The sequence below is a fragment of the Pelobates fuscus genome, chromosome 6 (genome assembly GCF_036172605.1).
Source record: "Pelobates fuscus isolate aPelFus1 chromosome 6, aPelFus1.pri, whole genome shotgun sequence".
NCBI lineage: Eukaryota > Metazoa > Chordata > Amphibia > Anura > Pelobatidae > Pelobates > Pelobates fuscus.
In genome coordinates, this window is record NC_086322.1 from 56,005,497 (window position 1) to 56,032,298 (window position 26,802).

A 26,802-nucleotide genomic window follows, 5' to 3' on the forward strand; every position below is an offset into this window, starting at 1 on the left:
CTGTCCACATCAAGGCACTCTTGGAGAAGGGTGCCCTGGTAAAATGTAAATCTGAATGCAATACCCCGTTATTTCCTGTGAAAAAGAAAACTCCAAAGGGTGAACCAGAGAAGTACAGGATGGTCCAGGACCTCCGTGCTGTTAATGAAGCTACCGTCCTGGACACCCCTCTTGTACCAAATCCTCATACTCTGCTCTCTGGAGTCCCACCATCTGCAAAATTCTTTACAGTTATTGACCTGGCCAATGCCTTTTTCAGTGTCCCACTGGACCCTTCCTGTCAATACCTGTTTGCTTTCACTCATGAAATGCAACAGTATACCTGGACTGTCATGCCCCAAGGGGCACAAAATTCTCCAAGTCAGTTTGCTAAGGCCATGGGCACCATCCTTGACCCATGGCAAGCTGAGCACCCAGAAGTTGTCCTGCTTCAGTATGTGGATGATCTCTTGCTATGTGGAGATGATGTACCCACTACTGAAAGGTGTTCACTTAGTCTCCTTTGCTATTTGGCAGAACAAGGATGCAAAGCTTCACTCATCAAGCTACAATTCTGTCAATCTTCAGTGATCTTCCTTGGACATTGCCTATCTCAAGGTACCAGACATCTTACTCGGGACCGGGTGAGAGCTGTTTTGGACATTCCACCTCCAAGGACTTCAAAGTCTCTTCATGCCTTCCTAGGCCTCATTTCCTACTGCAGAGCATGGATCCCTGAAGCCTCTCTGCTTATGCAACCTCTCTATGATGCTCTTAAGTCTGACCCGTTCTGTCTGACCAATGAAGCCCTGGCCAATTTCGATGCTTTAAAACGGGCCATTGCTTCTGCTCCTGCCTTGGGCCTACCTGACTACTCCAAACCCTTTAAATTGTTTGTCTCTGAAAGACAAGGCCACGCAACAGGAGTACTCACCCAAACTAATGACTTAAGAGGTCGCCAGAGGCCTATTGGATATTTCTCATGTCAACTGGACATTGTGGCCAGAGGGACTCCTTCCTGTCTCAGGGCTGTTTTTGCTGCAAGAGAACTCATTGAAAGGACCTCAGACCTGGTCCTTGGCCACCCTCTGGTTGTTTTGGCCCCTCATGACATCTCTGCCATCGTCAACCAAGTCCAGCTCAAGCACGTGTCTCCAGCCAGACATCTGCGCTTACAGTGTCATCTTCTTTTGCCTGACAACATTTCCATCCAAAGATGTCAAGTGCTTAATCCGTCCACTCTTCTTCCACTCCCTGAGGGGGGTATCTATTATGGATTTATCACAGATGAAACCTACATCTACCTGCTCTGTGGATGTATCAAGAAAGTCATGCATCCACATTTGTCATTTCATGAAGATGAGACACCTCTTTGTGAAGGCCCGGATTACGCCTTCTGTACCATGTGGTACAAGCCAAATATTACTCCCGAACCTTGCTATGAAGATGAGCTTTACCACTGGACCGATGTAAAGCTCACTGCACAAGACTTTTATTGTGACTCTGAAGGTAATAGCATGGTCTTGGTCCAACTACCTCAACAACTTAACTACCTCTACCGCCATTGGGATACCGCTATCCCACATATTCCTGTTACCAAGTTGAAGACAAAGTCATGGAATGACCTTGGGCCCATGGCAAAACTATGGGCCACCATGAACGAAGAACAACTACAGGAAAATGGTATTGTCAAATACCCAACAACTGACCTTCTAGAAGCATGGCCACGCCATTTCCTGGAAAAGGAATTCCAAGATCTGGTCATGAAGAATGATTATGACCCAGAAACACCTCATGACTGTTTTGAACAGATGAAAATGGAAACAGTGCACTTACCAACTGTGCATGAGAACCCATTACCAGATCCGGATTTTACCCTGTTTGTGGACGGATCGAGATATGCCGATGAAGGTGGAACATATCACACAGGATATGCCGTAACCACAACAGATGAAGTTATTAAATCATCATCCTTACCACCAGCAATGTCTGCACAAGAAGCTGAATTACAGGCTCTGACTTCAGCCTGCAAAATTTCCGAAGGAAAATGTGCCAACATCTATACAGATTCAAGATATGCTCTAGGCGTGGCACATGACTTCGGCCTAATTTGGAAGACTAGAGGATTTCTTACCACCGCCGGTACACCAGTCAAACACAGCACTGCAATCAAGGAGCTAATGGATGCCCTCCTACTCCCCAAAGAAGTGGCCGTTTTGAAAGTAAAGGCCCATGGGAAATTGGATACAGATGAAGCAAAGGGCAACCATTTGGCTGATCAGGCTGCTAAGTTAGCGGCCAGGGATTTGCAGGAAGTGGATGAAGAAGTGTCCGGACAAGAAGAAGAAGTCCCTATTTTTGCCCTACAAACTCTTCCTACTGATTTGCGAATTTTACAAGAACAGCAAGCTGCAGTCACTCCTGAAGAAATCCAGAAATGGAAAAAGAAAGGAGCTGTCCAAAAGGACGGAATATATTACAACAACTTCAAATTTTGTCTTCCCAGAAATTTGTATCCAGCAGTTGTCCAATGGGCACATGGGCCTGCACACCTGTCAAAAGAATTGATGGCCGCCCTCATACAGAAGTATTATGAAGCACCTGGAATCACAACATTGATCAATAGCTTCTGCAAGGCCTGTGTCATTTGTGCAAAATGCAATCCAGGAAGACCAGTTAAAGTACCTGCGAAACACCTGGCAAAGCCCATGTACCCCTTCCAGCGAATTCAAATTGACCACATCCAAATGCCCAAGAGTGGGCCCCATGAATATGCACTAGTAATAGTGGACATGTTCTCAGGCTGGCCAGAAGCCTACCCAGTGGCCAATATCACTGCAAAAACAACCGCAAAGCGCCTACTTACAGATATTGTATGTAGATTCGGACTCCCAGAAGTTATTGAGAGTGATCAAGGCCCAGCCTTTACAGCAACTGTGACTAAAGAAATTTGGACTGCTCTAGGGGTGACTCTAGCCTTCCATACCCCTTACCACCCACAAAGTAGTGGTAAAGTGGAGCGCATGAATGGCACCCTAAAAACCAGAATGTTAAAAATGTCACAAGAAACAAAGATGCCCTGGCCAGAAAGCCTACCAATAGCCCTATTTAGTGTTAGGCACACACCTAGAGGGAAGCATTCACTGTCCCCATATGAGGTTCTATTTGGGACAGCACCCAGACTAGGTTGTTATTATCCGCAGCAGTTGCAACTCCAATCAGATGTTTTAGTAGACTATGTAACTGAACTTGCAAATGTCCTAAACAAAATACATGCCCAAGTTTTCTCTTCAATTCCAGATCCCGAATTGGATACAGGTTCCCATAACCTACTCCCCGGAGATTGGGTCCTGGTTAAGAAGTTTGTGCGGAAAAATACCCTAGAACCAAGATTTGACGGTCCATTCCAAGTTCTCCTGATTACCGCAACCTCCGTCAAATTGGCCGGTAGGCCAAATTGGGTCCACGCTTCCCACTGCAAGAAATCTCCTGCCCCAGAGGAAGCGAATATCGCACCAACATGTATCTCTGGTACATCTTCTCCTTAATTAGCCTTATGAAGGCCCAGCAAGTAGCCATTACCAAAGACATTAGTGGATACACCTTCTGGTATAATTCATCATGCACCCAGGTGGCTACTTATACCTTTGACTACTGTGATATTGTAGAATGCCCATTTCCCACACCACAAATCCAGAGCATCTATAGAGATATCCCTCATTCGAAAGACCCATATGTTTGTGTAGTTGACAAACAATGGGGGCACAATTGTGACCATTGGGGGGCGGCGGGATGGAATGCCGGGCCTGCCTGGGGTTACAAACCAAAAAGTGCCGTAGCTAAAGTAGATGATCATGGTAGATCGCTTCTCCAGAGAATGACTTTGAGAAAGCCTGGGGGGAGCACACCAATGAAATTAATCCTTAACATTGAGCGCCCAAGCCCAACAGATGCAGACCAGTATGTGATGGGAATGTACTGGAAAAAGGGTTCCTACCAGAAATTAGGGCATTTCTACCTCAAAGATATGTGCAACTCTTCTGAGTGGCAAGGGGCCACCCATATGGTCCCTAACCCATTAAAACCCCATATCCAGACCTTTCAGGACATGATGGCCATTGCTAACCCCACTTTTGAAGATACCATGGCCGCTGAAACAGGTTTTAATGATGTAAATTTATGGTTAGAATGGATGAAATATAATGCTAATAAGCATAATAGAACCGCATGTTATGTGTGTGGAGGTGCCCGGCCTCACCTGGGTACCGTACCTTTAATCCTACCTGTAGATATAGAAGAATGTATTTTAAGCCTTTTTGCCTATCACTATAATTTTAACAGGTCCATATGTATTGCATGGACAAAGGAGTATCCTCTCCTAGCCAACGATGTCAAACCCCCTGATGGTATTACCGTATATAAAGGTAATTACACTTGCTATGCCATGTACGATGGTATTGGTAAATTTGTGGGTAACTTTTCCAAAGGCTATTGTGCTACATATAGAACTGTCCCTGTACGTTTGTTGCAACATCACACTAGGTCACTAGGGGACATTTATTGGTTGTGTGGGGATTTACAGCTAAGATCCAGAACGGACACAGAATGGTGGGGAGAGTGTACTTTGACTAAGGCCATTATGCCTATACATATTATTTCTGACACACACCTCAACACCCATGAGTTCAGCCACACTAAGGTTAAACGTGACGCCCCAGTGAAAGGAAGTTTTGATCCTCATGTATATATTGATGCCATTGGAGTGCCCAGGGGGGTGCCCAACGAGTTTAAAGCTAGGGATGAAGTTGCTGCAGGATTTGAATCAAATTTTACCATAGTTACCGCAAACAAGAATCTAAATTGGATAAATTACATTTATTATAATCAACAGCGTTTTGTCAATTACACCAGAGACGCCCTCCAGGGGTTGGCCGAACAGTTACAGGCCACATCCCAAATGACTTTTCAGAATAGAATGGCCCTAGATATGATCTTAGCCGAAAAAGGAGGGGTTTGTAAGATTTTGCCCGACACTATGACATGTTGTACCTACATCCCAGAAAACACAGGCCCTAATGGTAAAGTCACACTAGCTATAGAAAAATTAAATGACTTGTCTGAAGAGTTAAAAAGGAATTCTGGGATAAAAGATCCCTGGGAAAGATGGTTTGGTTGGATGACAGGATGGCAAAAGGCTTTAATGCAGATTGGTATGGCTATACTAATTTTTCTTTTTATTTTTGCTCTTCTCTTTTGTTGTGTCCTCCCATGTCTGAGAAAATCCCTCATGAAGACTGTCGACCAAGCAGCACCCACTTTGACCCATCTCGAAGTTGATGACCAAGAATTCCAAGACATCAACTCACCCTGTCTGCCGCTGCAAACATTCCCTTTTGTCGATAAAGTGCAGGAATTCTAGGAAGGGACTAGCTTAGGGACAGCATCTGTCAGTGAATGGTAAAGGCCCCATGTGGAGAAGTGGTGGGTTAGCTGCCATGGGATACCCTTGGGTGTGAAGCGTTCGAGAGCCATACTGACGGATGGTTAGCCTATTAGGGTCAGACCTAGGGACAGCCTTGCACTTTGCATTAACACCTAGCTAGCGGCCACGGGGTTTCTGTGCCTTTGGGTTAACACGTCTTCTGATACTAATATAATAAAGTTTTATCTCTTAGAATCTAACATTTCATAGGGGGGACTGATGTGGAATTATTAAAAATCTTTATTGTGCTTGTATTGAATTATTGTACTAACTCCATTTTAACTTTATACTGTGACTTCGTCCTCCATTTTGTCCTCCTAACCTGACTTCTTCAATCCTCCATTTTGTCCTCATGACTTAACTTGTTCATTTTAAAACTACATTACGTGACTGAACTTCTCAACCCAATTAATACAGTAGACAAAGACCGTGTTTCCTTCAAGGACAAGTACCAGGAGGTGCTGGCTACTCCTTAAGACTTGCTGGCTACTCCTTAAGAGCTTGTAAGATAGTACAGTTTGAAGGCCACAGAACACAGTAGTAATGAAATGTTCTATTCATAAGAGACCTTGCACCTGGACATAAAGCCTGATATCACTGACCGTGTAAAATGACGCTTAGGACCCCCTTGTCCCCCACCCGTGTCCAGAATAATCCCACCTCTGATGGGTGGGCACGGGACTAACCTCTTAATTTTACTAACCAATAGGTAAGACACTAACTCCGTCACTTAACAATTAATCCAATTGATGATGTTTATTTGCTGATATTCTAATAATCAATGATGACGCAAAATGCCTCTTAAAAGGGCCTGCGCGCCCGCTTTTTCTTCACTTGCCAATAAACTTTCTCGAAGTTATTTTAACCTGAACCTCGTGTGTCAGACTTAATTACTTCAGCGTATATACGCAATTTAATTTTATTGATTTGGACAGGAACAGATAGACTTTGAACATTTTGGTTTACTTTCAAAAAGTACCATAACAGTAGTAAGCTAAAAGTTGATGTTGGTCTTGTAAGCAAAATAGCCATCACAGAAAATAAAATTTCCACACTAAAAGTATATATTAATGTAAAGTAGACATCACAGGCTATTTACTGGAGAGTATTTTGACACTTTTTATGTAGCCATTTAACAGCCAATCTCTCCTAAATTTTGTAGTAAAATTGTTGTTTTTTTTTCCTGATTTCAAACATACACACACACATATAACAAGGTTTTTATAATGTGTATTTTTCCTGTACAAAACCCAATATTGTGTTTAGCTACATCTTCTGATTACAACAATACTCCGATGTATGCATTTGCCACTATCCTGTGAAGTTACAGTGCCATGTAAGAGACCTGACCATTTCAGGTTTTATAGTTAGAATTTTGAAAGATGAATTTGATGGGTCTATGTTTCATTTTGGAGCATTGTAGCAGTTTGACTGTTAACATTACCCCATAAATGCATACCATTTGTGAAAGTACACATCACAGGATATGTCACGTGGTATATTTTGAGCCTTGTTATACAGCCATTTTAGCACCAATTTCATTAAAATGTTATTGTATTGTTTTATTTTTGCATTGTTTACAAACACATTGCACTTTAGCAGTTTATTTTTTAGTAAAGGTGATATTTGCTACTTGAGTGCGGGGCTCTACACTTGACAAAGTAGTCTCTATGCTTTATCAATATCTGCTAGTAGGGTCTATGGATGCCTGCTTTTTGTAAGGGTTCCTGAACGGCTGAAAGAAGGAAATTAGCGGAGGTAACCGGTCGGGTTACTCTGGGTCCGCTTACACTTAATAAATGCGGGCACGACCCTTGTCCCGGACTTCTGGAGGAGGACCGAGGTTCTCACTAAGGAAGACTGGCTGCGTAGAGTCGATTATATAAAAGCAGCGGAGGCGCTTCATGATTCTTTAACAGGGGGTAGGGGATCCAGACACGCAGAGGCATGGCAGCCGTGGTTTATGTTCGTGGCTCAAGACCTGTGATTTACAAAAATAAAATAAAAAATGCAGGACTTAAATTATATCCTGCCCGGTAAGTTTTTTAAAAAGTAAATGGCATTTCAGTTGCTCATATTTAAATTACGCCATAACTGCATTTGCAAAAGTGGACATCGTGAGGAGTTTTGTGAAAGTTTGTGGCATTCATTTTTAATGCTTATTTTTTTTTTTTTTAATCTTCCACTGTAACAAAATTATCTTAGCTGTACTCCCCAACACCTTCTGAGTGCAACAATCCCCTCTTTGTATATCTTTGGAAAGTAAAAATCTTAATCCCTAATCATCTCTAATCCAAGCCCTACTTCTAAACCAAATCCTAATCCCAAATCTAACCCTAAACCTCATCCCAGTACTAACCGAATCCAACCTAATCCTTTTTTTTTGGGACAATTTTTATTCTGTCTTTTCAGGTACAGAAATATTTTGGAAATCGACAAATCATAATATTAACAGAGTCTGACATGTACATGACCAATCACAGAAACCTGATATTTGGTGCCTGCATGCTATTTGATTATACAGTTGAGAGAAAGAAAAAAAAAAAATGAGCTGTAGATGCATTCTCCTCTGAACAAGCTTACTGGTTAGGTGAAGTCTGTGCATGGGGTGTTGGCTTTCTTATTTGTCAAACAACTTTTAGAGAGAAGAGTGGGGAGGAGGGGGATAGGGCAGAGAGTTGGTCTGGAGGGTTATATGGGGAAAGAAGAGAAGAAATAAATAAAAGTGTGGGGGAGGGGGCAGCAGGAAAGGGGTTGTCTAGAGGTTTAAAAGGTTATCTAGTGGCCCTCTTCTTTCAGTAAGCAACAGGTTTGGTTCCTCTAGTTTTGATGTATAATCATTCCAAGGGAGCCATGTTGTGTTAAATCTTTCAGTATTGTTTTGTAAAAAAAGAAGTTAGAGCTTCCACTTGTTGTATATCGTCAACCCTGGCAATCCACTGATGGAGCGTCAGTGCACATTTCCACCGCCAGACGAAAGGGATCAAGTATTTAGCCGCATTAAACAGATGATTAATTAGATATTTTTGTAGCAAGATACTGGAATCATGGAGTGGTGAAGAAGCATCTAAGCTAGTTTAACAGTGCTATTTCCCCTACTATTTACTTCATAGTAGAATGTATAAGGAACTTTAGCCGGCATTTACACCAGATGTGAAACAGAGAGCCTACAGCCACCTCACATCACCAGCTCAAATCCGAAATCTCATTATTGAACTTGTGCAGGAGCTGCAAGCGCAGTAAGTAATGGCCACCGGACCACCAGGGAAAAAGGGTATGTTGTCTCCCCCCTCTCCCCATCAGACCTCCCTCTTTCTCACATAACCCTCCCTCACCATCACCTCCTGTCACCATCACCTCCTGTCACCATCACCTCCTGTCACCATCACCTCCTGTCACCATCACCTCCTGTCACCATCAACCCCCCATACACACAACACACTTCAAGCAGCTACTCCATACACATAGGGTTCCAGACAAAAACGCAAACATGCACACAGAGACATACATTCTCTCACACACACACACACACACACACACACAAGGATACTCTGTGGGAGTTTCGCCTAAGGCCATAAAGTCTAGATCCGCCTCTGTCCAAGACATTATATGAAAACAGCATAACAAATGCAATTAAACTTTAGGAAGGAGCACATTGCTCAACTATGTGTACGGTGGTAGGATACAACTTATGAGACATCAGCATTTTCGGGGCAACGTTCACTTTTGCCGTTGAGCATTCAAAGGGCAAGTGATCTTTTTCACTCCACTTGGTGGGAGCTTCTAGGGCAGCTAAGGTGGGTAGGGTTAATAACTGTGCCTGTGTGATACACAGAGAAGAGAAAATAAACCAGGGGCTATGCAGGACATTTTAATCAAGCTGGGTGTTGTGTTTTCTGGTAGGCGGTGGCAGTAAGGGTTACGGCTTGAGTTGTAGCCTGCAGACTTTAAACCCAGTTCTTGTAGCCTGGGGCTGCGCCGTCCCTTCTACTGGGCAGTCTAGTTCCTCACCATCAACTCTCTCAGCCGTATATTCCTTCTTCTATGTCTTGACTCTAGCACTGCCACTGTTCTGCTCAGCTTCTGCACTTGCTGAGAGAGGATGTCAACTTGGCTTTGTGTGGCCTGTATCCGACCATCTATTTTTTGTCTTCAGTGGCATTGAGCCTGTGTTAGATAGTCCCCATCTCTTTTTGGATCTCTCAGAGGTCTGATTTCCACACCTGCCTTAGGTCCATTAGAAGTTTTTTTTAATATCCCTTTTGTGGAGAGGGAAGAGTCCTCATCTGTCTCTGACTTTCTGTTTGCACCGTCTGATTCATAGAAACATAGAATGTGACGGCAGATAAGAACCATTCGGCCCATCTAGTCTGCCCAATTAACCTCTACCACTTCAGCTGGAAGGCTATTCCATGCATCCACTACCCTCTCAGTAAAGGAATACTTCCTTGTATTATTTTTAAACCTTTGTCCCTCTAATTTAAGACTATGTCCTCTTGTTGTGGTAGTTTTTCTTTTTTTTTTTTAAATATAGTCTCCTCCTTTACTCTGTTGATTCCCTTTATATATTTAAATGTTTCTATCATATCCCCCCTGTCTCATCTTCCCTCCAAGCTATACATGTTAAGATCCTTTAACCTTTCCTGGTAAATTTGATCCTGCAATCCATGAACCAGTTTAGTAGCCCTTCTCTGAACTCTCTCTAAGGTATCAATATCCTTCTGAAGATATGGTCTCCAGTACTGCGTACAATACTCCAAGTGAGGTCTCACCAGTGTTCTGTACAATGGCATGAGCACTTCCCTCTTTCTACTGCCAATACCTCTCCCTATACAACCAAGCATTCTGCTAGCATTTCCTGCTGCTCTATTACATTGTCTGCCTACCTTTAAGTCATCAGAAATAATCACGCCTAAATCCCTTTCCTCAGATGTTGAGGTTAGGACTGTATCAAATATTCTGTACTCTGCCCTTGGGTTTTTACGTCCAAGATGCATTATCTTGCACTTATCCACATTAAATGTCAGTTGCCACAACTCTGACCATTTTTCTAGTTTACCTAAATCATTAGCCATTTGGCTTATCCCTCCTGGAGCATCAACCCTGCTACATATCTTAGTATCGTCAGCAAAAAGACATACCTTACCATCAAGACCTTCTGCAATATCACTAATACAAATATTAAAGAGAATGGGTCCAAGTACAGATCCCTGATGTACCCGACTGGTGACAAGCCCAAGCTTCGAATATACTCCATTGACTACAACCATCTGTTGCCTGTCACTCAGCCACTGCCTCACCCATTCAACAATATTGGAATCCAAACTTAAAGATTGCAGTTTATTGATAAGCCTTCTATGTGCAACAGTGAGGCATGAGACTTCTCATCTTCATGGGACTCATCTGAGGTCTCACCTGCCATCTGGGAACGTAGGCCCTCCAATAGCCTTTCAAATGAAAGCCTGATATCAGGCAAGCCTGAGTCCTCCGGAAGTCAGATTTTTTTTTTGTTTTGCGCCCCATACCTTCTGCTGGAGTGGTGAGGTGTTGCAGGTCTGGAGCGACGCTTGTGACCGCGATAAATATCGGGTAAGTGCGGGACTCTGTCAGAGCTTTGTTAAAACGTGTCTGATGCCATTTGCTGTCCGGTACGTTCATTTTAATGGCGTTTATTCGCCCAAACCAGGAGCTGTATTGTGAATGCCAGGATCATACAGTCGTTCTGAAAAGTTTTGAGTAGAGGAATAAAATTTAATTTACACAGTAGGGGGTCTGGATGAACAATGACACCAGGCCTTTCATTCGCTCTCTGTATCATTTAAAGCGAAATGCATCCCTCAATGCCTCCGCTTCCCTGTGCCGGACTGTTACATTCAAGTTTTCCAACCTGTTTTCATAATATTTTTAGTTGGCCAATAAGTTGTATTTCTTGAATTCAGCGATTAAATTGAAAAAGGTTACAACTGGAGAGTGGACAAAAAAAAACAAAAAAACAAGGGCGATGTAAGCTGTGTCCTTATGCTCCACACCACCAAACTCCACACCCTCACCCACACCCCCCCTGATCATCTAGTGTGATATCTGATAGACCTTGGTAGAAAGAAACTTTTGCATTGCGGTAGGTCCACGCATTGTGCTCGTGCAGCAGCTATGAGGTTGTCAGGTAGGAGTACAGCTGACAAATGACATCCCTCGAGGGGCCAAGTGGATATTAGGGGCAGAGGGCCCTGTCTATCTTAATTGGTGTGGGCTCTTCGTTGCAGAGGACCTGGCTGGAGAGGGCTTGCAGAGATTCCTTCAATCTGTCAAATTTTTGAGTCTGGGTAAGCCACGAATCCTGATCTTGCATCTACGACACATATTGTACAGATCCTCCACATGGGGCAGAAGTTCCAGTAATAGTGAGCCTCTTTCACAATTAAACTAGGGCTTCAAGCATTAAAAATCATGTGAGAACTGATCGGGTTTTTAAAAATAAAAAATATATATACAATTTTACCGTTTACTTTTCATCACTATGGAAATGTAAGCATTTAAACTCAAAGCTACAAGAAAAAATATTATAGTTCAAACAGAAAGCAATAGTGTCTCTAAGAATAGTGCAGTTTCAAAATACCTCCAAGATGGTTTCTGAGCCGTACATATCCCAAATTTTTCTTTTTCTCACATCAATGCCTCGACCTCGATGCTTAAAGAAGGTAAAAAAAACAAAAACATAACACGTCATTAAATTATGAAGATTTGGTCAATGTAGGAAATCTAAAAACAATTACCGTAAATGTAAATTTAAATTACTGCAGACTGTGACCTTATCCAAGTTGACAGCTGCTTCCAGATAGAAAAAAAAAAAAGCAGAAGACATGGATGGCAGAGAGACAAAGGTTAGCAGCCTTGTAACGTTTTATTAATTGTAGCATACCTGGCTGCTAAATCAAAAGCATTAAGTCAACTTGCCAATTTAAACTTAAAAACATTGGATGGCAGCAATAAGTGAATGAATATTCATTATTTTCTCACACCACTCAAGTTCTATTGTCAACCTAAATAAAGAATAAAAGCAATTATAAAAAAAACAAAAAAAAACGCAACTCCTTGAAAATTATTGTATGTATCCACTCAATTTATGCTCTTAAATGTTTTCCAGTTTTTAACGCAAGTTTGCCAGTTACTACCCGAGATGACAGTTTCTATTTCCTTGCCTAGATTGGTCGGCCCCTCCACTGTCTATAAGCAGATGTTGCTGAACTACAACTCCCATGATTCTCTGGCTATCTATGTAATTCAAAGAATCATGGGATTTGTGGTTCAGCAACATCTGAAGGGCCACAGTTTGAGGACCACTGGTCTATAGGATTCACCTTATTGTTTGGATGTTTGGATTCTTCCTACATAAATATTTCTTGTTCGCCATTTGACAGGCCTTTTTCTTTCCCTTTGTCCCTTCTTCCCGGTCAGTTTTTCCCTTTTCTTCTGCCCATTTGAATAATGACTGTGTTCAGAGTTTTAGTCGGTTAATCTTCTGATCCAAGTCTCTATTTCAGAGTTGGCAAATAACTTCCTCCAATTTTAGCAAGTATTGACACTGCTCTTTTAAATGACGGTTTGCAGGGTACAATGTACCAGGTGACCCTGACATTCTGATTCCAACTGCACATTTGCATAAAACTGCCAACTTAAACAGAAGATTAGGACGTCTTTCATTATCTGTAATAGGGAGATGTCGCAATGCAAACATTCTTCATCTGGTAGGATAGATTGTATTACCAGGGGTACAGATGTTATTTTTATGCTGCTGAGAAGTACTCATTATATGAACATTTGACTCTGCTGGGAATAGAACCGAAAGCACTAAAGTTTTATTCTAAGCATTCTTACAATCTGACAAATGTGTTCGGATTCAAACATTTTCTATATTAACCAAATTACTCTCTCAAACTTTGATTTCTCCAACATAATGTACATCTTTAAAAATGTTACTATTTCAACAAAGAGCACATGCGTGGCAATCACCTCACTCCAATACAAAGAATCCCTGTGAGAAGCTTTAGCTGCATCCGGCGTCACCATGTTGTGCGTGACGAAGACAAACATGAAGACCTTAAAATTTCAAAGGTCTTGAGGAGGAAGCACCCCAAGTGAATGTCTGTCTGATAGTCACCAGAGGCGTGTTCTCAGACAAATGTAAGCATTGCAGAAAAGTATGTATGAAAAAAAGATGCAACATCTATGCACTAAAAGATGTAGTGGTTTTGGTGCTTATAGTAATTCTTTAACTCCTTAAGGACAAGGGATTAAGCACATGTTCTGTCATGCTGTAGAAAACTTAGCTTAGCAATCTCTATATCCAAGCTACAAATTCTCTATAAAGAGGAAATAGTTTAACAAGAACCCATTTTTATAAAGAAAAATGCACGAGCATATGGTACTTACCCCTTCCCTGCTCAATATATGAACAAGAAGACCGTTTCCACATCCCAAATCCACAAAGGATTGTTTTTCACAGAGGTTCTTTTGTAATCTTTCCTCTTCCCAAAGAATCTTAATTTAAAAAACAAACAAAACAAAAAAAAAGCAGCAACCTGTTAATTACCATATATTGCAGTCTAAACAGGATACTACTTTCCTGCAGAGCAATTTAAATAAACTGGAGACTTCACTTGGCAAGTAGCGGGTTAGATCCAATATCGATGAATGCAAAACCATGTATTTCTAGAACAAAATAAACTTAGGTATATCTAAAATGTGCCTAAGTTAAACAAAATAAATCTAAACAGGAAGGAATACGGTAATTGTAGACAACAGCCTTTTCAACAATATGCAAAGTGGCTGAGAAGGTAATGGATGCTCGCACAAGTCTGAATTAATGAATATGATGAAAATTACTATTTTTTTTTAAATAAATGAAAGATAAACTATTTTGATCTGCCAATATAATTTTGCACACCAGTTTTAAAGTCATATATTGAAGAAAAATGAATAAGGATGGAGTATTTAGGTACATAAAATGGCTAGTAAAGTGCTATTCCTTTACAAATGAAAAAATATGTCTTAAAGGAAAAAAATATTGTAGCAATATAAATGGAAATGCTTCTGGAAACAAGAATAAAGCTGTATGCTGTCCCTTACTCTCTGTTACAAATATAAATAGGACCAGTACAAAAAAAAATAATGAAATATTGCAAGATGGCTGGAGAGCTGCAATATTTATAAGTTAACTGGGCATCATTATTAGTCACATGTTGTAAAGCCAAGACATATCATTTTGGAGTCCACAATTTTTTTGATCTTCATTTTGTTTAACAGCAGTGAAAGGATTTATATACTTATTATACTACAGCCACATATTGTATTTAGAATTTGTTTTGTTAAACCAACACTTAAGCCTATCTAATGGTAAGAGTTTCTGTATTTATTTTACATATGTTGCCTTTATTACTTTTTTTTCCCTATTATTATTATGAGCATACTCATTTAGCCGTCTAGTTGTGTCTAGATATATTATGGATAGTCCCATAAATGACATATTTAATCACACGATTTGATCAGCCCTAACTATAGACCACAAAAGTTAATTTAAAGGATCTCTCTTAGCTCACTATAAGCATGGTCCAAGTACAGCTCCACTACTTCTGAACACGCATCCAATGAAACATCGGCTTTATTCACGTGCACGCAGAAATTCACAAAATAATTGAGGTAACAGATGCAAGGCTTACCAATAAATATGTAGCTATGGCCACATCTTCATAAACAAACTTCTCAGGATCTGTAACTTCAGGCCAGACCTTAAACAAAAATATATAACATTTAAATTGAAGAAAGAAAAAAAAAAAAGATATAGCAAGAATGACAATTAATGTTCCAGGTTATTCATTTTCCATATGGAACAGCGGCCGCAGTGGGACAGGAAAGCTATTTAGCAGGAATAGTTTGAACAGTTATCCAGATTGTCAGGAGACACTAGACATTCAGTAAGGAGCATTATGTAATCTCCTGGATGCATGGGCTTACTGTTGGGTATTACTATACAGAGTGGAACTGCTAGCTAGGAAAAGTGTATATTAAAAATTAGCTTGACACGCGGCGTTGACGTGTTGAAAATATTTCCAACACCATTGATGCAGGAAAATAAAATGAATACTACATTTCCAAAGGGCCTACCTGCAAAGAAGTGCGGTGATAAAAAAAAAAAAAAAAAAAAAAACTATCTGTCCAGTAAATTAGATATAAATATATAAAGCCAGCAGCCAGTTAAGAAAAGTGGGTCAGAGGCATGCTGAGATATGCAATGTTGATTGCACAACAGGGAGGCAAAAATATACAGATTTTTGCATAAGTGATTAATGAGAGTTACAGGTTCATGTTAAAATAACTCATCTTAAAAGGAATTAAACTGTAAAAATGTTGCTCGGTGCATTGCAGGGTTACAAAAAAGTACAATATGTTTAGTTCATTTGACCTGTTCCTGCTTCCTCTCTGAAGAACAACATAATATATTGTAATGGCAAACCTTACAGAACTCTACTGGCACTGATCTAGCCAACACAGCATCACATTATAAGATTACAGGGACACTGGACACCAATACTTCTCTAATGCATTTGCATGCTCAAGTCAAATCATTTTAGGGTTTTTTTTTGCATAAAATAGATACATGTTTTGCAGAAGGCTGCACCACAAGCCTGCCTCTATAGCCGCACCCCCTCACTCCAGAAAAAATACTTCCTTGTCAATAGGTATGTACACAGCTCAGCCACTGACAGCACTGAATAATATGAACTACAAAACAACCTACATTAGAAGAGAGGTAATGTAAGGATATCACTACCTGTTTGCACTTTTTCTGACTGTCTGCAGCCAGGTTGTGAATTGAAAGAATAAAAATAAACCACTCAGTGATGTTAGAGTTGAGACCGTGTGCATACTTTTGCTAAGAAAGTCTTTCTGGCATGGGGGGAGTGGCTAAGGAGGCAGGCTTATGGTACAGCATTCAGGAACATTTATTTATTTTATGCAAAAGCTAGAAAGATTTGATCATGCAAAAAAATAAAGCAAATGAATCAGACAAAATTCTATCAAATGCATTCTAGTTGTATAGGTGCCCCGAGTGTCCCTTTAAATGCAGAAGCAATTGTGTAATAGCTGAGAAAACTGAATCACATTTTTCTTTTTTTTTTTTTAGGCACAATAATTTTCTCCATTGAAACTGCACAAGTGTACTATTAGAATTCCGTAGAAATGTTTGAAAATGCAAACTTCATTATAACCTGCACAATGTGAAATAATGTGTATAAGTGTAATACACTCACGAATGCACACTGTATACATTTGCTTTAAAAATAAAAATTTAAAAAATGTTGAGTGAAAAACTGAAGGCAAAGACAGCCTGTACACAGTTATTTTATAACGGTTATATTGCTAAATATAACTGTGAACCCCAGGTAAAAAGACAAAATGTTAAAAAAAAAAAAAAAAAGTAGGATGGAATGGCCCACTAGCACCATAACCACTAAAGCAGACCCACTCCCACAGTGGGTAGATATACTTCAGTAAGTAGCATCTATTTTACTTTATGGAGGCAGATCTTAACCCATAATTCTCCATCCATCAATGGATCATTTGAACAACACTTTAAACTGACTTCTGCCATACTGCGGCTGCTAGTATTTTATACACAGCCCAGGTCACGGTTTACTGAACCGGGCTGTGTTGTGGTCCATAAATGTGGCTTAACTCAGGTTTCCTGGGAAGGGAGAAAGCATTTTCTGCATGTCACACATGGACAAAATCGATAAGAAACCTGGAAGTGCTTTCAGGGCTTGTTGTCTGACAGTCCTAATACAAATCACTGTCAATTTATCCTTCTCTTAGTAAGGACAGTATGCTCAGGATGCTTAAGCAATGAGACAATGTGCTTTTGGTGTTTAGACTGGCCTTTTAAAGGATCACTATAGGGTCAGGAACACAAACATGTATTCCTGACCCTATAGTGTTAAAACCACCATCTAGCCCCCCTGGTCCCCTTATGCCTCCCTAAATATAGCAAAATCTTACATGTATTCAAGCCTGAAGCTGTAACTCTGCATGCTGTTTGCCTAAAAAAAAAAAAAAAAATCTGGACGAACCGAAGGCCCGATCTGACGGAGACAAACAGACCGTCCTAGACAGGGAAACCCAACCTCCCGTACTCAGCTACACCCCCACAAAACCAAGACACGAAACCGACCCAGGGACGTACAATAGCCCGACGACAGCACTATCACACACAACCAAGATAGGGTGCTGTATGGCACATTTAAGGATGCATATCAGTGGAGGGTATCAAACACACCACGGCTCACCATGAAGACGTAGGCCACCAACGCCACACTAACATGGCGAGGTGGAACACGGACACCAACCGCTAAGACAAGGCTGAAAACACATCAAACACACGATAGAGATAATGGACAGAGACACCCTCCACACTTACAAAAAGAGACACACGGGTCAGTCACTGAAGTGGACTAACGAGCTTGGACTAAGGGTATGACATAAAGTGGAACTCACCCGGCTAACCCAGCTGAGACATGACCTACTAAATACAACTATCTACTGTTAAGGAAGAAGGGGGTAGAACCTTAGAATGCTAGGATGTTAAAGATCACGACAGAAAGCTAAGGATATCCATCCACGACACTAACCAAGTGCCCCAGGGCTCTTGTACATTATACATACCTGAAGCTGTAATTGTCACCAACTGGATCTGCGCATCCACGAACGTCTAGTACAGTGAGAGACCTGCGAGTCTCACCATCGAGACAACTAATGAAAAACGACTCTAAACATGTCGATCAAAAAAGTAAGAGACCTGTGAGTCTCTATAGTATTATTGGGGACTGCGAGCCCACCAGCGATTATTATTTGTTACTGTTTCCAGGGACCTGCGAGTCCTGTTCCCTCTTGCATACCTCGTATTGTAAAATCATTGAAAATACGTTAATAAAAATTATATTTACAAAAAAAAAAAAAAAAAAAAATCAGATCAGGGGCAGAGCCAGCATGATTCAAACACAGCCCTGGCCAATCAGCATCTCCTCATAGAGATGAATTGAATAAATGAAGCTTTATGCATGCAGACACTGAATGTTTGGATACATTTTAGGCAGCCATGACCCAGGAAGGATCCCTAACAGCTATCTGAGGAGTGGCCAGTGAAGTTATCACTAGGCTGTAATGTAAACACTGCATTTTCTCTAAAAAGACAGTGTTTACAGCAAAAAGCCTGAAGGTAATGATTCTACTCACCAGAACAAATTCAATAAGCTGCAGTTGTTCTGGTGACTATAGTGCCCCTTTAATATAAAAAACGTGGAGTTACATCAGTCTTTAAATTTGAAGAAAATACATAAAAAGTTTAAGAAGTAATTATACAGATTTTGATTTAGATTGCGGTATAGAATAGTTTCTGAAAAAGTGCAGTGTAGCATACAAAGCCATCTGGAATACATTTACAAAGAATCATATCCAGAACTTTTGCCAGCGTGTACATTACTAAGACATTCCTGGTATGAAAACATGTGTAAATATATTATATATATATATATAAACCTGTATCTAGAATGACACTTGATATGCATTGCTATGTTGCAATAATTATTCTGTACTTACAGAAGTAGTCTCACTTCTGGGATAGACAATAAAATAGCCAACTAAAAATTGAGTTATTTATTTATTTTTTTTAAACATAAGCATGGCTGTTATGGCAAACCCCGGCATACAATGTAACACACCAAATCACCCATGATGCCATGCTCAAGGGCTTTTGAAGGAACATGCAAAAATGTTTCTGTGTTATCAAGACACTGTCAGCAGTCTACCCAGCTGTGAGTTAGTATTTGCTCTAAATGACATGTGAAAAATTTGCATTCATATTTTCTCTTCTATTATTCCGTTTCTATTAAAATAACATGGTTAAAACAAATGTTAACAAATGCTTAAACAAAAAAACAAAACAAAAAAACATAAATAAATTAGGCAGGATCATTGCACAAAACTAAAAAGCAAAATTAAAAAAAAATTAATTAACAAAAAGAAAGGAAGAGTTACCAGTAACTTTGTAAAATATTGAACTGTCAGCTGAATAAAGTCATCCTAATTACAACGCCAATAAAATGTAATTGCTAATTACCTTCACCATCTCTTTGTATTTCTCCTTAAGGCGCTGATAGAGTGTGCTATATTTATCCACAGCAATTAGAGATAGGGTACTTTTAAACTCGCTTTTCTTGTCCTCTGTGGACCACTTTGCTAGCTTAGATAGCAGTTCATTTCTCATCCAGCAAATTTTAGGGTAAACCACACCATCGGAAGCCCAGCTTTCTGGACACAACGTGGAGAGAGTGATGGACCTAAAAGGCAAAGCAAAATGGTAATAATTAGCTCGAAAAGAACTGATAAAACACAAAAAAAAACAATTTTTTTATTTATTTATTTTTTACATTTTTACACAGTTATTCTCTTAGATAACGGAGGGCCAAAAGGAAATTGAACACCAGATTGCTGGCTAGTGGCATAGCAGTAAAGGCTTAGGAGGGCAAGAGGTACATTGAATGTAAAGGAAAATAACTGGTCACCTTTGGCTAATAAAACAATAAAAATGTATTTCACGTAAAGGTGACACAAAGCTAAAGCAAGCATAGCAGATGTACTTACAACTATACTTATTACTACTGGCCAAGATATTCCGCAGTGCTGTACAACAGGCAAGCATTAAATTCTAACAAAACATGATTGGCATACGAAAAAGGCAGGTGAAGAGGACCCTGCCCTAAGGAGCTTACAATCTAAAAGTACTTGAATTGGTGCTGCAGTCAGTACATTAAGCAATCTCACCTCATAAAGCTGAATGACACATGAAAAAGGCTACATGCCTATTATTAGACATGATAAGATAGTTATGCTAAACTCATTCATGTACAAATATCCCTTTCAAATACAAATATAAACTATATAAGCTGACTGCATTAAACCACTGTCTACCAATATTAGAAGACATTTTTTAACATGGATTTCTGTTTAATGGTAATATATTCAGCCAGGAATATTCTATTGCAGTCCTCACCATTCATCATCCTTGACATGTGCAAGACGGATTTGATAAATGTTATTTTTCTTGACCTGGAAATGTCCATAATTTGGTTCTTCCAGAGGTATAAATGTCACAAGTCTGTTGGGAATATCTGAAAGGATTTTGAAAAGCACATATTACTGCCCAGATAGAGAGTAAACATTGGATATTGTAACCATAGAGGGATTATAGGAAGTTAATTTTTAAGATTGGGTGCTAAAAGCTGGTATTTATTAACAAAATTATATATAAAAACAGCCAACGGAAGAAGCCCATATCGGCGAAACACCTTTTGGCACATCAGGACTGGATCATAGAGACTGTTAAAGGAACACCATAGGGTCAGGAACACAAACAGAGTATAGTGTTATATATAGTTATATAATAGTGTTTAACCCACCATATAGGTGGCTTGCTCCCCCTTAGCCCCCCTATAAATGTTTAAAAAACCTCACCTTATTTCCAGCGCTGCGCGGGTCCAATGGCGCTGGCTCTGCTCCCTTTGACATCATCAAAATGGACGATTTTTAGCCAATCCAAAATTGGATTGGCTAAAATCGGCACGGGCCGGGGCCAAATGCCGTTTTGGCCAATCAGGACCTCCTCATAGAAATGCATTGATTCAATGCATCTCTATGAGGAAAATTCAGCATCTCCATGCAGAGCGTGGGGATGCTGAATGTCAGGGCTGCTTTTTCGGTAGTACTGACCCAGGAAGCACCTCCAGTGGCCATCTAAGGAGTGACCACTTGGAGGTGTCCCTAGAGGCAATGTAAACACTGCCTTTTCTCTAAAAAGGCAGTGTTTGCATGAAAAAACCCTGAAAGGAACTATTATACTCACCAGAACAAATACATTAAGCTGTAGTGGTTCTGGTGACTATAGTGTCCCTTTAAGTGCTTGTCATTTGATTTATTTTTATATATAAGTTTGTTAATAAATACCAGCATTTAGCACCCAATCTGCCCACTAGTCCAGATTCCAGATAGGGGAGTGTCACCCCCAAAACAGTAATTTTACTTACCGTAAATTCATTTTTTCTTAGTATAGTGGCAGTACTTACAAGTGGGATGTTCCTTATGGTTCTGGACAAGAAGCTCCCCCTTCTTAGAATTTAATTGCTGTGCTCCGCCTGCTGCCTCCATATAAGCTGTAACCCAGAGCCACATACCAGTAATACAAAAGAACCAAACGGAGACCGAATAATGCAAAGTAATTTAATCTATATGAAAGAGGAGGGAAAGCCAGTACTGCCACTATACTAAGAAAAAAGGAATTTACGGTAAGTAAAATTACTGTTTTTCCCTTCGTATAGTGGCAGTACTTACAAGTGGAATATAGCAAGATCCCTGCACAAAACAAAGGGTGGGAACTCAGCAGGCCACAGCTTGTAGCACCTTACACCCAAAAGCAGCTTCAGATGAGGAGAATACGTCCAGCCTATAATGCTTGATAAAAGGTATGTAAGGAAGACCAAGTAGCAGCTTTGCAGATGTCTTTAGGTGAGGCGGCTGCTTTTTCAGCCCAGGAGGTCGCCATAGCTCTAGTGGAACAAGCCTTTAACGGGAAACTAAGGGGAATCCAAGGGATCGATAGACCGTCTAGGACATCTGGGTAATCTCCTGTATGGAGAGAAGCAAATCTTTGTACTTTTCTGTTTATCCTTGTGGCCAACAAGTCTCTCTGGCCTGCCGAAGCGTGAAACCAGCTCCAAGAAAACTTGGTTTGACAGTGCCCAGTCTGCCTGAGACCAATGGCTTCTGCTGAGGTCGTCTGCAATAATGTTTAGAGACCCTCTGATATGGGTAGCTGATATTGCGAGAAGATTCGCTTGGGCCCAAGACATTATGCGGTAGCAGAGATCTTGTAGAGCTTTTACCTTCGTGCCTCCCTGGTGATTCAAATAAGCCACTGTAGTGGCGTTGTCCGACTGAATACTCACTGACTGATTGGTGATGGCTGAACTGAAGGAAACCAGTGCCTTCCAAACCGCTTTTAATTCCCTGAAATTTGAGGAAGCGCCTGCCTCCACTCTGTTCCAAAGACCTTGATGTAACTGAGAACCTAGATGGGCGCCCCAACCCGTCTGGGAGGCACCTGTGGTTATCGTAATCCACTGTTTCTGTGCAAACAATAGGCCCTTTGAGATGTTGCTTCTGTCTTTCCACCAGTTCACTTGTCTTTTCACCCCTTCGGATAGGTGGAAGGGAGAGTCTAGATCTTCCCGTTTTCGTGTCCATTGGGAAAGAATGTCCCATTGTAATGGTTTTGATTCTGCCTTTGCCCAGGCTACAGCCGGGATTGCAGAAGTGAGGAGGCCTAGTAACCTCATAGCATCCCTGATTGAGCTTAGGTTTTTTTGCAGCTTTGATACGGCTTTTAAAATATTTGTTTCACTATTGGTAGAAAGAGAGGGACCGTGATTCTACCCGAAGACCCAAGAATTCTAGACTCAGTGACGGAGTCAACTTGGATTTTTCCAGGTTCAGGATCCAACCGTGATCTTTTAAAACCTTCATTGCAATCTTGAGATGAAGATTTAGCAGTTGTCTTAATTGGGCTTTCAGGAACCAATCGTCCAGGTATGGAACAATCGAGATACCTTTCAGACGTAAAACTGCTGTTATGGGTGCCAGGATCTTCTTAAAAACTCGGAGAGCTGAGGACAGGCCAAAGGGAAGAGCCTTGAATTGTAAATGGAGAATCCTTCGCTTTCTTGTTAGAACTGCAAACCTGAGAAACTTCCGGGAAGATTATGAAACCGGTACATGGAGATAAGCATCTTTTAAATCTAACTTTGCCATGTAATCTCCTTTTTTGTAAAATGTGTGTCACAGACAGAATACTTTCCATACGGAACTTCTGGTACGATATGCAGGTGTTTACTTGTTTCAGGTCTAGGATCGGCCGAAAGGATCCATCTGGTTTTTGAACCAGGAAAAGGCGTGAGTAAACTCCCTGAAATTCCCAACGTTTGGGTACCTTCTCTACCACATCTTTTCTTAAAAGAAGAGCTTCTGTTAGGAGTGCCTCTGTTTTTACCCTTGAAGGATAGCTTGACAGTAGGAAGGATGGACGTGGTCTTGATGAAAACTTTATTCTGTAACCTTCTGAAACGGTTCTTGTAATCCACCCATTTGAAGTACTCTTTTTCCATTCGTGGGCGAAGAACCGAAGGCGTCCTCCCACTCTTTTGGCCTCAAAACTTCCTATTTTTGTCTTGCCTGTTGGATTCCTGTCTAGTGGCTGTTGTTTCCAACATGTTTTTGAAACCTGCGAAACCGCCCTTGGTAACGAAAGGACCTCTGACCCTTGTACTGAAATCTTTTATATCCCTGGGTTCTTGATTCCAGAGGTAGGGCTTTCTTTGTTTCCGACATCTGTCTAATAAGGTCTTCCAAAGGAGTACCAAAAAGTTTGTTCCTCTCAAAGGGTAATTCACATAAGGCTGCCTTAGACGCAGAATCAGCTGTCCATGTTTGTAGCCAAAGCACTCTTCTGGCTACTGACGACAAACCCATAATTCTTGCTGATAAACGAAGAAACTCATCAGAGGCATCCGAAAGAAATTCATTGGATAGTTTCAGTAGGAACATGAGATGGGAAGGATCTGTATCTGATTTTCCCATAAGGGAATCTTCCAGGGCTTGTAGCCAAACGCTCTGAGCTCTGAGAACCGCTGAACCTGCAATTTCAGCTCTGCACTGATATCCTGCGGCCTGGAATATTCTTCTACATGAAGTTTCGGTTCGTTTGTCCATTGGGTTTTTAAGTCCTGAGACTTCGCCAATGGGTATAGTGGTTTTCTTTGATAGCTGGGCAATCTGAACATCCACTTTAGGAAGATCTTCCCATTTTTCTTCAGACTGTAGCTTGAACAGCAGTTTAAAATGCTTTGAAATAAACGCACGTCTTTCAGGATTCTTCCATTCTCTATGAAGGAGATCCAAGATTTTAGGAGAAATTGGGAAACCTTTAACCTTACCCTTGGTAGGTTCAGTTTCTTGTACCGCCATCGTCACTTCTTTAATAAATTTCTTCAGCTCTTCTGGTGGAAAACCCTACCTCCACACTTGAAGCCAGGCTGGAAATATCTGAAGGTGAAGAAAAAGAGCATTCACCTGAAGAGACGTCAGACACAGAAGGAGATCTATTCCTCCTACGCTTTGTAGGCAGTTTCTCTTGAATAGCCGGTTCTTTTTTCACAGCATCTTTAAAAGATTCAAATGTCTGGGACAAATTTTCCTGAAACCAGCCCAGGAAGGATGCCATATCAGTCTGCTTGGCTTTTTCTAGCGATTCCGTCGAGCACTGATTGCATGTCTTTTTGCGACATCCGTCAGGTAGAGGTACCGCACATTCCAGACAACATAAGTGCTTAGATTTGCGTGTGGCTTTTTTCGGAACAGATGTTGACATCTTGTCTTTATCTGTCTCATCTGGAGGTATAGGACTGGACGTATCTGTGAGAAAAAACACCAGAATAATTCTAGGAGCATGCATAATGAAAGGTGAAAAGGGAGAGTTTAAATAGTTAAATCTCACCTCAAATCACCTAAGATCCGTGTAGGAGGGCTGGTGACACGGAGAACCAGGACTGTACACCCACCCTTGGGGCCAGGAAGGTCCTGCACAGCAACATAAGTCCAAATTTAGAATTTGGCGCCAAACACCGTTTCGCGCATGCTCAGTAGCGCGATTCTGTGTTCGGTGGAACGCAAAGCCTCCCGGGCATGCGTTCCACCGCTGTGCGCATGCGAACGAGCAATGAAGGAGGACCGCCCGGGAACTCTTTCAGAAATGCCACAAAAGCCAGTACCCGGTCGCGTTCCGTAACGTGAACCCGGAGGTACTATTGCCGCTCAGTTCCCGCCCGGGAAGCTATCGGGCACTCACCTCCCGGTCAGCAACCTGTGCTGACTGCACCAAATCTCCACCTGCACTGTGGGGGAACCTGTCCGTCCCGTTGCCGGGACAAGAAGAACTGGTATGTGACTCTGGGTTACAGCTTATATGGAGGCAGCAGGCGGAGCTTCTTGTCCAGAACCATAAGGAACATCCCACTTGTAAGTATGCCACTATACGAAGGGAAAATATTGACACCAGGTATTCCCACCTTAGAGCCAAGGCATCACTATATTTGCGTCTTTTTCCTTTCCTCCTCCATGTCGGTTTGAGCATGGAAATACCACTACAGGCGCTGCTTCCTGACACTATCTTCTATACTTATCGTATCATCAGAAAAGAAGAGACTATGGTTTTCGAGAAGTTCCAGCATCCAAACACCCTGATTACAGGTGTGATTAAGTGGCACAATAAGCAAAATTTCCAACTCCAAATAATAAAATACTTTTACCCCCACATTCTAGGTAAGAGAAATACTATACGAGTTAGTTATTTTGCCTAAATCACAACTACGAAACGGCAAATAATAAGATACGCAAAAATACACTTTTACCCTAAAATATTGACTCTGTGACTGCTTTGGAGTATTCCACTTTTTTGACTAAATTTTGCAAACCAATTTTCAGTTTGCTACAAGTCACAACTTAATGAATAAAACCCTTTTGAATTCACTTTCACTTTACAAACAAGTCACACTTTAGTGGATATCCCTGAAGGTCCAAGCCAGTGGGTACCTTGAATCACAGCTTCTCTCCTGGGGTGAACAGATGGATAGTGAGGGTTAGCCTTTGGGATTAGTGTCCTTAGGGTGATGGTGGTGCCACTGGCTGCTGCCCTCTCTCCATATCCTCTGATCTTATCCAGCATACCCCCATCTTGCCCAGGACTAGAGATGCCAGAGAGTGCACCAAGCACTCCACCCAGCCCCTCTGGCTCTTCCTTTTCACCTGGCCCAGTCTGACTCTCTGCAGGCACTGCAGGGCTCACTTCCCACCTCCACTGGGTGGTGGATCCGCAAAGTCGCTTATTAAGCACATGTGGTTTCTCCAGCCAGACAGTGACAGCTGCCCAGAATCCCTGGGGCAGGACACAGCCAGGATCCCGCAGGAACACAGTCTCCAGATCAACCATCATCACAAAACCAGCATGGGGGGGGAACTTGCTGGCGCTGGGAGATGACGTCACACGGGTAGAGTTCTAAACACTCGGAAATTATTTAAAACAGCCCTGTGCTTATCACTAGCGCCGACACTACTAACTGTTTTACTATTACTTGTACCTGGCTGGGAAAGTTTGTAGGAGTTTCCTGTTTTGTTTTTTTTTTTCT

At 41.2% G+C, this 26,802-nt stretch overlaps 1 protein-coding gene across 1 annotated transcript in view; it reads right to left on the reverse strand.

Annotated features, from left to right (window-relative positions):
• TRMT44 (tRNA methyltransferase 44 homolog) overlaps nucleotides 1–26,705 on the reverse strand; it is a 46,564-nt gene extending 19,859 nt beyond the window's left edge. Inside the window, exons 1-6 of the mRNA XM_063459859.1 lie at nucleotides 26,210–26,705; nucleotides 20,565–20,682; nucleotides 19,632–19,851; nucleotides 15,178–15,246; nucleotides 13,892–13,999; nucleotides 12,078–12,149 (exon numbers count right to left, since the gene is read on the reverse strand). Of these exons, the coding sequence (XP_063315929.1) occupies nucleotides 12,078–12,149; nucleotides 13,892–13,999; nucleotides 15,178–15,246; nucleotides 19,632–19,851; nucleotides 20,565–20,682; nucleotides 26,210–26,609 (987 nt within the window). The 5' untranslated portion in view covers nucleotides 26,610–26,705. The remainder of the gene's footprint in view (nucleotides 1–12,077; nucleotides 12,150–13,891; nucleotides 14,000–15,177; nucleotides 15,247–19,631; nucleotides 19,852–20,564; nucleotides 20,683–26,209) is intronic.
• Nucleotides 26,706–26,802: the final 97 nt, after the last annotated feature.